We start from the raw sequence: 10937 nt of genomic DNA on the forward strand, positions 1-10937 counted from the left end.
GCGGTAATTTTCGAAGGTCGCCGCATGTGAACCGGACGGTCCGTGAAGGCATCACAGTTGGGGGTGTGTGCTTGATCCCATCTTGGCTAGCAGTAGCCGCTAGCCAGTTCCCGCTGTCAGGTCCATCGTTTCTTCCTTCTCCATCGCCTCGCCTCATTGAGGTTGGATTCCACCAAAAGAAAGCTTGGGCGAGCGTGACGATGGAGGGCCAAGTTATGAAAATGGAGCCGGTGGACAGCGAGCAGGACGAAGAGGAGAACGTGTACGAAGTGGAGAGAATCATCGATATGCGTGTGGAGGAGGTAAGGCTAGCAGGCTAGCCTAGCGTTTAAGGCTAACAGGCTAACCATAGCCTTGATGTTAATGGGGGCTAACTTAGCGGCTTGTCTCACGTCTGTTTGCTGTTGATGTTCACGGAGGCGGCTTTGTGGAGCCGTTCTCGCCATGCTAGCAACAACGCGCTGTCCATTTTTGTTCCATTAGATGTCGCGCCAATGGACATGAAATGTTAAAATGATGATAATGCGTTATTACCTAACGTTGTTTAAATCCTATCATGTCAATAAAGAGTCAGAAATACAGTACATTGTATTTATTATTTGTGAAGACTTTTCTTTTGTCTTTATAGTAGTGATTTGTACTATAACAGTTTTTATTATAGTGTTTGTAGTGTTTATTATATAAACAATACTAAATCCTGAAAATATCTTAGGCAGCATGTAAGCGGTGCGATAAATGTTTTTCCAGGGTGAGGTGCTGTACCGTGTACGCTGGAAAGGTTACTGCTCAGATGACGACACCTGGGAGCCAGAAGGCCACCTGGAGGACTGTCGAGAGGTCCTGCTGGCGTACAAGAAGGCTGCCATAGAAGATAAGCAGGAACCCGAAGACAGGAAGCCCATTCTGGTGAGCCCACCTCACATATTTTTTTTTGCTTGGCAGATATACTTGGAGATATATTTATATATATATTGCATTTTCTCTGAATATTGACCTCTAACATTTTATAAGTTTTTATAAAAACATGTTAACTGTCACACAAGTGCAAAAAATTTAAGCAATACCCCCTTCTTTCCCCCAAGATGCTGCCCACCAAGAGTGACGTGTTTGATGCTGACTCTGAGAGTGAGAGCGACAAGGACCGGCCTCCTAACGACACGCTTGTCGTCAAGAAGAAAAAGAAGAAGAAGAAGACTCGAGAGCATCAGCTGGAGGAGGAGGAGGAGGAACTTCCTCGCAAGAAGAAGAAGAAAAAGAAGGACAAGTGGCGAGATGAGGTCAAGCCTCTGCCCGCACCAGAGACGGACGAGGAAGAGGAGAAGACAACCGAGATGAAGAAACGTCTGATTGAGTCAGACAATGAAGATGAGGCGCTGCCCAAGAAGGCCAAGAAGGAGAAGAGCAAAGATGGCAAGCACAGGAAGGACAGAGGTGGTGAGGAGTCCAAGAAGAAAAAAGCCAGGAAGGAGTACAGCGTCATGTCTTCGGACGAGGACCTCAGTGAAGGCCTGTCAGACTCGTCTGCCAAGAAGGACAGGCTTCGCCTGGACGAACACCGCTCCAAGCCCAAACAGAAGCCTGACGTCAAACTTAAGGCCACCAAAGACCTGACGCAGGACAAGAAGAGCAAGATGAAGGAGAGCAGCCTCCTCAAGCTCAAGACGCTGACCGCCTCCAGAGTCCGTGAGGATGCCGGACCGCCATCATCCGACTCCAGCGATAGTTCGAGTCTGCACCGCAAGGGCAAGAGCAAAAGCCAGGAGGCCGTCCCGGCCGCCAAGGCTGCCGCCGCCCCCGCCGCTGCCAAGCCCCGGGAGGACGAGGCGGCCAGGGAGGATCCCAAAGGCTCCACCAACCTTTTTGAGACCTTCCTTCTCAACTGCGAGGCCAAAGACCGAGCCCCCCGCAGGACACCGGCGGAAAAGACCGCCAGTAAGCCATCCAAGGTATTTCCACATTCATTTTTTTTATGTATTTCTGAATTCAAAGGCCCGGCGCCTGTGTGTAAATGTGTTCCGCAATTAATAGAAAGTTCCCTTTCAGATCCTTGGAAAGATTGAGAAAATCAAACCTGTCAAAGAGTCTCCTACACTGAAAGAAGCCGAAAGGTCGGAAAAGTCCAAGCTGCCTGAAGGTAGAGTCCCTGAGTGTTTTTTTGATCCCAAGTATCTCTCAAATAACGTCAAGCCTGGTCTTCCGTACGCCCAGCTGCCCCCAGAGCAGGCCAGGGCTACGGCTTCAGCCTGGACAGCGACGAGCTGGAAGGAGAGAACAAGTCGAGAACCGGAGACGGAAAGCCAGAGGACAACCAGACTCGGCCTGGCTGGGACAGGAAGGGACCACCCGAAGATAAGAAAAGGAAACGGGAGGACAGCGAGCCCAGACATTTCAATGTGTCTGATGACCACGTGGACCAGCAATCAACGGAGGGCCCTGACAAATCTGGTGAGTTCACCTAATTTGACTGGCCAATCAAAAACTGTCTGATCAATAATAGATTGTTGTCCGGAAGATGAAATAGGTTTTTGATTTGAGTGTCTTTTCCCACTCCTACAAACAGACAAAGGCCCGGCCACGCTGAGTTTGGGCATGGATCTCAACCTTGACTGGATGACTCTGGACGATTTCCAGAAACATCTAAATGGAGATGACGAGATCCTGTCAGGCCCTCCGTTATCACAGAGTGAGTTTTTTTTTTTTCCCACACGAGCCTGCTTTTAGCATATTAGCATTTTATCAGTTTTGAATCGCACCAGACTACAGAGTAAAATTCCTCCTGTTGGTACTATATCTACTGTATATCAGCCTATCAACATTAGCATGTTAGCATTCTAGCTCTCCCGCAGCACTATAGCACAGATCATTTTGCCGGACCCTGTAGAAGCAGAAAACAGCATTTTAGCTGTCAGCATTGTGAAAATATTTTTCAATCTCTCTTCCCTCGCAGGCGAGTTGCGGGATGCCGTGAAAAGCGGTGACTACGTGGCGGTGAAATTGGCGCTCAATTCCAAAGAGGAGTACAACTTGGATCAGGAGGTAAGATCGATCCACAAAGTAAAAAACAAGCACATTTGAGCGCCATTGTGCTGTTAAATGCAGGAGTGAATCATTTTATGAACATTGCTTTCTTTTTCTAGAATGTTTCCTATTTGCCTCACATTTGTGTATTTCTGCTGCTCATTTACCCCTTATATTGATCAACTGATTAGCTAAAAATTGCTAAAATAAATGAGATCAATCGGTTGAACTTTACGTTTGAGCAAACGGCCAGCCGCGAGTGTTTTCCTGCATTAGTGGAACACGAGTCAGCACTTTGCACCTTGGTTGCCCTGCCGTGTGTGTATGAGTGTGTCCATGCTTAGGATTTTGTCCTGTCAAATACGACATTAACAAGGTTCATTGCGCTTTGATTGCAAAGAGACCTCTGGGGTGTATTTTTATTTTTTGTTCTGCACTGGGGACTTTTCAAGATCAGGTCCGATTGTGACTTGTAAGGGCAAAACGGCAATTCCTACAGTCTTAGGGTAAATCTGTCACTTTTCTGCCGACACCATCCAAGGACCCTCTCGATGTGAAAGTTTCAGGTAAGAGCCTTTTTCTTTTTTTTTTTAACGTAGTAATGCAATCCATGTATAGTTGTTTTCAAAATAATAGCAAAAAACGCTTCAACACGTTTTATAAAAAAAAAAAAACATCCTGCTATGACCCAGTAGACAACTGTATGAAATATTTTTGGAGTGTATGACCAATAAAACAATATATCGACTGCAACAGTCAGCTTTTAAGGATATTTATAGCTGCTAATGCTCTTTCTTTCTCACATTATTACATCCTCTGGTTGTCTCTAGGAGCTCTTGACGTTGTCCTGTGCTTTCAGGTGACCAAGATGTCCAAGGAAGACTCAAGAAAGTGGCCAAGAAGCAGGTACACACCAGACAAGAACACATCATAATCATGTAGCACATGCGCCCATCACCCTTCATGTCCTCAGAATTCTAGCTTTTGACACATTCAGAGGGTCAAATCAAACACCCAAAAGTTTTATTCTGTCCATTTCATGGTCAACATGCCATCACGCCATTGACAAGCTTATTTATCCTGCTTGATCCAATAAAGCCATTAACTTGTCCTTTGAATGGGTGACGTGGTCTTTGTACTGGCGATTCTTAGACCTGTGTTGTTTTGTCTTTGAGACTTTTTTTTTGCTCACCTTTGAGCAGAGAGCCTGGTTGAATGAGCGTTTGGGTGTTTGCGGGGCATTGCCAAGGTGCTGGTGCGTCACACGGCCGCGGGGACATGTGCATATGATTGTTGACGTGGTAGCGACCGCTTCAAAGGGAGCTCTTGATTTTGGAGACCGGTCTTATACGTCTACTTGCTCTCTTGCAGGCTTGCACCGCAACGGGCGAGAAGAAGTCATTTGATGAGAGGAGTCCGAGGGATGGGATTTTTATGTCGCACCTTTTAAACGGGCCGCAAGAGAGCAGTGCTCCCGCCACAGATGAAAACCCCCAAAACGGTGCATCGGCATCAGAACACGGTTCGGGTCAAGGAACAGAAACTGCAGAAAAGTCCGAGGACCCAAAAGTCAACAATGTGAGCGTTGATGTTGCAAACCAAATGGCAGATGGGAGGGACTGCCACCAAGCGGAAGCAAATGTCCGAGCCGAGACAAACAATTTAGCGTCCGTTTCATCCGAGGAGATGACCAAAGACAACGGCAGAGCGACAAAATGCTGGCGGAGGAAACGTGCCGAAGCCAAACTGCCTACCCGGTCCAGTCAACGGACGTGCAGGAAGGTGGTCCATACGGAATCCAGCACCGAAGAGGAAAAGGAACCGTGTCAAAAGCATTTTTGCTTCTACTGCCAAATGCCATTCAGCCACTTGGAGAAGCACTTAGAGAAGAAACACGCCGAGGAAACCGACGTGGCCCACGCCATTCACTTCCCGAGAGGTTCCAAAGTCAGACAAACCATGCTCGACCAAATCCGTGACAACGGCGATTACGAGCAACGAGCCAAAGCTCTGCGGAAATGGGAAGACAAGGAAGTGGCCACGCAGACCGAGGCGCAGAGTCCGAAAATATGTGTCCGGGACTTTCTCCCTTGCCAGCACTGCTTCACCTTTTACCGCAAAACCGACCTGTGGCGTCACGAGCGCTCCTGCAAAGCCAGGAAGGGCGACGACAAATCTTTTGAAAGCCCAAGCGCTGAAAGCGTAGGACAGAGCGCCACCTCACAGCTGCTGCCTCGCTCGGAGTTTTTGACGGACGGCTGTAGGGAGATCATCCGCACCATGCACCAGGACGACATCGCTCGGCACATTATGCACGACCCGCTCATTTGCAAATACGGCAGTGCCTTGTTGGCCAAGTATGGCCACGACAAGTCTCAGTTTGCCTACATTGGACAGAAGATGCGACAACTGGGCCGCTTCATGATCGCCGTTCACCAGCTAGATGGCGGCGTGCGCTACCTGCACCAAATGTGCCTTCCGTCCAGGTTCGAACTGGCAGTGGAGGGCGCCAAAAAAGCCAGCGGCTTTGATCCCAGCTGCAGTCGCTTCAAAACCTTTTCCCTGGTGTCCAAAATCGGCTACTCCTTGAAACGGGCCGCCGAGATCGTCTTTGGCGAAAGTCGCATGACCGAAGACCGGCTGACGGAGGGCGAGGTGAGGGCCTTCATACACTTGGTAGATACCAAATGGAGCGATCGCTTTTCTCGCAGATCCTTAACGTCCTCATCCTCCAAAGCGGAGGTTCCGGTGGCTGAGGTAGACGTGTCCGGCGTGATGGACGACCTAATCAAACTCCACCGCTTCATTGCCGACGAGGGAAACGAAGCTATGCGGGAGCTGAGGCACAATCCCAGCGTGGCACACTGGAAGAAGCTAAGCGAGGCCACGCTAGCCAACGTTTGCCTTTTCAACAGAACGCGTGTGGGCAACATCGGACGGCTCCTCTTGCAAACGTACGCCGGCAAAAAACTCTGGGGGGCCTTTGTGCCCTTGGCCGATCAAATCAAGAAATGCACCAAACTGGAGCTTGAGATATGCGGACACTTCACTCGTGTGGAACTGGAAGGTCAGTTTGGCAGGAACACGCTCGTGCTGCTCACCAAAAAGATGACTTTGGCACTGGACTTGCTGGTGGAAAATCGCCAAAACGCAGGCGTGTCCAAAAACAACCCGTACCTCTTTGCCCGAACCGAAGGCCACTCCTTCATCCGAGGACTGGACTGCTTCCGCAGGGCGGCGGTGGAATGCGGCGTGAAGAACCCCGAAGCGCTCTTGTCGCCCGTGCTCAGGGAACAGATCGCCTGCTGCTGGCAACTCATGAGCCTCGGCCAAGGCGAGCTGGATCGGGTTGCCGAGCTGCTGGGGAAGAGCAGCCAGGAGTGCTACGCCTTGTTCAAAAACGCAACGCAGTTGGAGGAGGCCAGTAAACACCTGCTCCGCTTGGACCGCACGCGAGCGTCGATCGCGGCCAGCAATGGTGAGTATCTTTCATTTGAGCAATTTCAGATGAGTCCATTGTGTTCAGTGACTGAGAGATGGCAAGAACCTCTTGATCATTACATAGGTCCATTATGTAAAAATAATCAAAACATAGTTCACAGTTAAATAATTCAATCATTCTGGAATGTTTTGGATAAATCAACACAAATCCCAGATCAAAATAAAGCCGTTTAGGAAAATGTTGACAAGCCTTTCTCACTACTATGCACAACTGGGGGGGGGTCTTTAGGGAGTTTCTGTTCCAGAGATTCTGATTTTTCTACTTCAGGTTTTCACAACAAACTGGTGTCTTATTTTTAGGAGTGTCGTCCAAAGCCGTCTTGAAGAGGCGCCCGTGGAGCGAACGTGAGCAGGCTGCCGTCAAACATCACATGAGTGATTTCATAAGGAGGATGAAAGTTCCCGGCAAGAAGGACTGTAACGCCTGCATCGCCGCCGAACCAGATCTGGCTGGCAGATCTTGGACCGACGTCAAGAATTATGTGCACAACAGCATCCAGACGGTGCGTAGACGTAGTAACCAGCAAAAGGAGCATGGGACCGGAAGAGCTGTGAAGCCAAAGAAACTGGTAGGCGCTGTCCAAAGGACGCATTTGAATGACGCGCCGGCGGGTGCTAGCTTGCCGGCGGCTCTTCCAGACCACCCAAGACCAAGTACAAACTGTTGCCTGGCCATGCCGCCGCAAGACCCGAGTCCATACACCCCGGAGATACCTTTAAGCTACATGTCCTTGTGTTCTCCTAACGCAAACCCGATCCACGGCAGTCAGCCTCTGATGTCCACATTCGCGCCGCTGAACTCCACCGATACTCAAGTGGTCCCCACGTTCACCCCGCTCAGCACAACCAGTGCGCTCATGTCGCCCGTTTATGCGTCGGACACCGACAGTATCCATCCGATGGCGCCTCCTTATCCGTCAAATAACTCAAATATGCCTCCTCCAGTCTACACTGAGCCTCTGAACTCCCCGATGCATCCCAGTTTCAGTGTTCCCAGCACCTCCATGCTTCCCATATTCACCACGCTCAACACCCCGAGTCCGCCTGTGGTCCCGGCCTTTTCCTCTGCCTTCTCGTCGACCTTTAGCGACCGAAGCGGGACAATGGTGTCTTCCTTCTCTGCCCTTAATCACTCCACCGCGCCTTCCTACCCGGCCAGTCAGCCGAGGACTTCCACGAGTGCGCAGGTGGTCCCGACGGTCCACAGAGGCAGTAGCGTTCACGAGGAGGCTGCCCCAACATCTCCGGTTCACCAAAAAAAAACACCCAAACAAACGACGTCTACCACTAAACCCCAAAAGAGGCACAAAAGGTTGTGGAGCATCGAGGAGCAGGCGGCCGTCCGGCGCCAGTTTGGAGACTTTTGCAAACTGGTTAAGGTGCCGGGCAAAAAGGACTGCGACGCGTGCCTGGCGGCCGAGCCGGCTTTGATTAGCCGTACTTGGCGAGAAGTCAAATATTTTGTCCACAATAACATTCAGTCCATGAAGAGACGTGGCCTAGTGGCGGCTCTGCCGAAACTAACTGAAGAACCCAAACAAGCACTCGAGACTCCAGCGTCCAACGCGGAGTGGGACGGTCCAGTGTATCTGTCCCTTTAAATAGCACTACCTACAGGTCTGGATATGTTACAGCAAGCATTTGGAAACTGGATCCAGCAGTCCAAACACTACAGTTGGGATCAGGTGCAATAGATGCAGCCACAAAGGGAAATCACAGTACTTTGGAAAAGCTCACAATCAGGACTTTTTTTTCTTCCCAGCTCTGTGGCCCGCTACTTAACGGATCTGGTGGATGGCGACAACTAATTTAGTCTGCATCAATACCAAGAAAATGGCTCCAACCTAAAGCATTACTATTGTTTGCATTTACACTAAATGTTGTCATGATTTACCATGCGTTTGAGAAATGTTCATTTCGACACTTTTCTCTCTGTTTCATGTTGTAGCCCCCAGTAAGAGTAGCACTGTGTTCCCATGTTCAGGTCAATGATCTTATTTATAATTTTGTCTGTGTATGAAGCGTAACCTTGTACAGCAATTGTGTCGAACAAATTTAGAAAAAAAAATCACTTATTAGCTTCCAGCGCTGTTCTCGCAGTTTCATGTTCTTCCAGCGTCGATGGTAGTATCCACCCTCCCAAAAAAAAAACTTGTAACTGTTTCAATTTTTTTATCTAAGTTACTACATTGGCCCCAGTTAATGCCTTTTATGATGTGAGGAACTTAGAATCTGTGCTTGTACAATAAAACGTTTGTTGTCTTAACAGTCCCTCACATTTTTGTTTTTCCCATCACGTTTTGTGATGGTGGATTTCTTTTTTCGCCGGTCATCACGTAATACAACATTTTGCGTAGTATTTGATATTTTCCGGTACTGCTCTCTGATTATAATTTGCCGTTGAACTACTAAATGTGGACATTCTATTTTCAAATTGTCGATTTTGTTGTCATGATATGGTATTGTGATCCCAGGACGTCAGCGGAATGTCACTAAGCATGCTGGCGGCAGCGGGCGGTCAAGACGACATCCTTCGTTTGCTGATCAGGAAGGGCGTCCGAGTGAACGGTCGACAGCATAACGGCACCACCGCCTTGATGCACGCCGCCGAAAAGGTGACAAAAGCGGTATTTCACATCATCTGTCGACGGCAGTGCTTGGCGTTCAACCCTTTTCTGCTTTTTCAGAATTTCGTGACGACCGTCGCCATCCTACTGGAGGCGGGCTCATACGTCAACGCGCAAACGAAAATAGGAGAAACGGCATTGATGAAGGTGAAGATCCATTTGATCGCTTTGTTTTATACAATGGATGTTTTTGACCAGTGTCTTTACCTTGCCTGCCCACCAGGCTTGCAAGCGAGGCAACACGGACATCGTGCGCCTCTTGCTGGAGAAAGGCGCCGACTGCAGCATCCAGTCCAAGCACAAGACCACTGCCTTGTACTTGGCCAAGCAGAACAACTACCTGGCCGTGTGCGACCTTATCAACAGCCACACCAGCATGTCAGTCTATTTATGGATCTAGTGAAGCAGCATGTGGCGTGCGTACTAAAACGACAACTCTTAACAGGCTGGCCAGCGTGGCCGAGGACACGGCCCGGGTGTACTTTGAGAACCGGCTAATTCTATTGGAGCCCGTGTTCCCGCTGGCTTGTCACCGCCTGTGCGAATGGCCTGAATTCTCCACTGAGTTCACCTACAAGCCTCAGCCACCAGCAGAAAGTAAAAATAATACCATTGGTCACTTGTTGCTAGGCAAAGAAATTGAGGCGCGGGGATGAACATGCTAACTGTAGCTTTGTGTCCTTCCTCTGCAGGTACGGGCATCCTCCTCTTCATCTTCCATGCCAACTTCCGCAACGAGATTACAGCCCGTCTAGGCGGCCCATGCGGCGTCCAGGCCGTGGTGCTCAATGACAAGTTCCAGCTGCCCGTCTTCCTGGTATGTTTCGTGTTGGTGCCACAGTCAGACATTTTGCGTCTTGCCATTGACTCTAGGCCATTTTGTTGTGTTGAAACAGGACAGTCATTTCATCTACTCCTTCAGTCCTGTGGCGGGAAACAACAAACTTTTCATCAGACTGGCCGAGGCGCCCTCAGCTAAGGTGACTGGATGTTAGCATGTTGGCTTTCAACCTAGCTTAGGATTTATTAGTGTTGTACCTCTCTCCTTTCATACCTTGTGATTGTGTCTGTTTGCCTTTTCCCAGGTAAAACTCCTCATATGCGCCTACAGAGTCCAACTCCAGTGACGCATTATGTATTACGTCCCCCAAGGGGAATTTTTTTTTTTTATTATTTTTATCCTGTTGATATCCAGCTCATCATTCAAGTCTAAAAGCAAATGCTCATTATTTTTTAATAATCCAAATGTTGCATCATCATATTTTTTCATAAACTTTACAAAATAAAATGGTGGCTCTCCTGCTCTCATTTTTACAATGAGATGGTGTTACTCCACTTTATGAATGACTGACATGTTGTAGTGTTTGTGCGTTGGTTTTCTAGTTAGGTTTTGTACATATTTACATCATGTAAATAAATGTGTTGGCTCATCAGTTCTGCCTTTAACAATGTCATATTATAGGTGTGTGTGTGTGGGCGTCTTCAATTTAAGTTTTTGTCTGTTTGTTTTGGTTTTGACCACTCCCTTTTGAAAATAGAAATTTGGTTTTGGACAAGATGGGTGAAAACAAAAACAAATTAAACAAATTATTTTACTCATTTAAGCCCTATTATCGTTGCTGTCCCTTGCAGCAGTGGCTTGGCATAATTCATGCATTACCCAAGGCATCATCATACATTCAGTCTTGATTTGTTCTGTTGAACAGAATGTTTGAGCTAAAAATCATGCGAGGTGGGAGCACAAAAGCCTCCTTGAGCAAAGTCTGCCCTCCCTGCTGCCTTCGATGACGC

At 48.5% G+C, this 10937-nt stretch overlaps 1 protein-coding gene across 5 annotated transcripts; it reads left to right on the forward strand.

Annotated features, from left to right (window-relative positions):
* The first annotated feature begins 66 nt into the window (after nucleotides 1–66).
* mphosph8 (M-phase phosphoprotein 8) lies at nucleotides 67–10579 on the forward strand. Of its 5 annotated transcripts, XM_049728568.2 has the most exons (14): nucleotides 72–302; nucleotides 748–906; nucleotides 1083–1946; nucleotides 2044–2134; nucleotides 2209–2445; nucleotides 2561–2683; nucleotides 2948–3036; nucleotides 8994–9134; nucleotides 9207–9293; nucleotides 9370–9524; nucleotides 9592–9743; nucleotides 9839–9963; nucleotides 10043–10126; nucleotides 10232–10579. In XM_049728568.2, exons 1-14 carry the CDS (start codon nucleotides 201–203, stop codon nucleotides 10271–10273), a joined length of 2451 nt encoding a protein of 816 aa, XP_049584525.1. In that variant the 5' UTR covers nucleotides 72–200; the 3' UTR covers nucleotides 10274–10579. The 5 variants fall into 5 exon arrangements, 4 of the variants coding, with proteins under 4 accessions (XP_049584523.1, XP_049584525.1, XP_049584524.1 ...); XR_007483317.2 differs by lacking the exons at nucleotides 8994–9134; nucleotides 9207–9293; nucleotides 9370–9524; ... (2 more) ...; nucleotides 10043–10126; nucleotides 10232–10579 and adding exons at nucleotides 4390–6496; nucleotides 6820–8204; nucleotides 8282–8785 and having other exon boundaries at nucleotides 67–302; XM_049728566.2 differs by lacking the exons at nucleotides 8994–9134; nucleotides 9207–9293; nucleotides 9370–9524; ... (2 more) ...; nucleotides 10043–10126; nucleotides 10232–10579 and adding exons at nucleotides 4390–6496; nucleotides 6820–8785 and having other exon boundaries at nucleotides 67–302.
* Nucleotides 10580–10937: the final 358 nt, after the last annotated feature.

Source organism: Syngnathus scovelli, chromosome 8 (genome assembly GCF_024217435.2).
Source record: "Syngnathus scovelli strain Florida chromosome 8, RoL_Ssco_1.2, whole genome shotgun sequence".
Classification (NCBI taxonomy): Eukaryota; Metazoa; Chordata; class Actinopteri; order Syngnathiformes; family Syngnathidae; genus Syngnathus; species Syngnathus scovelli.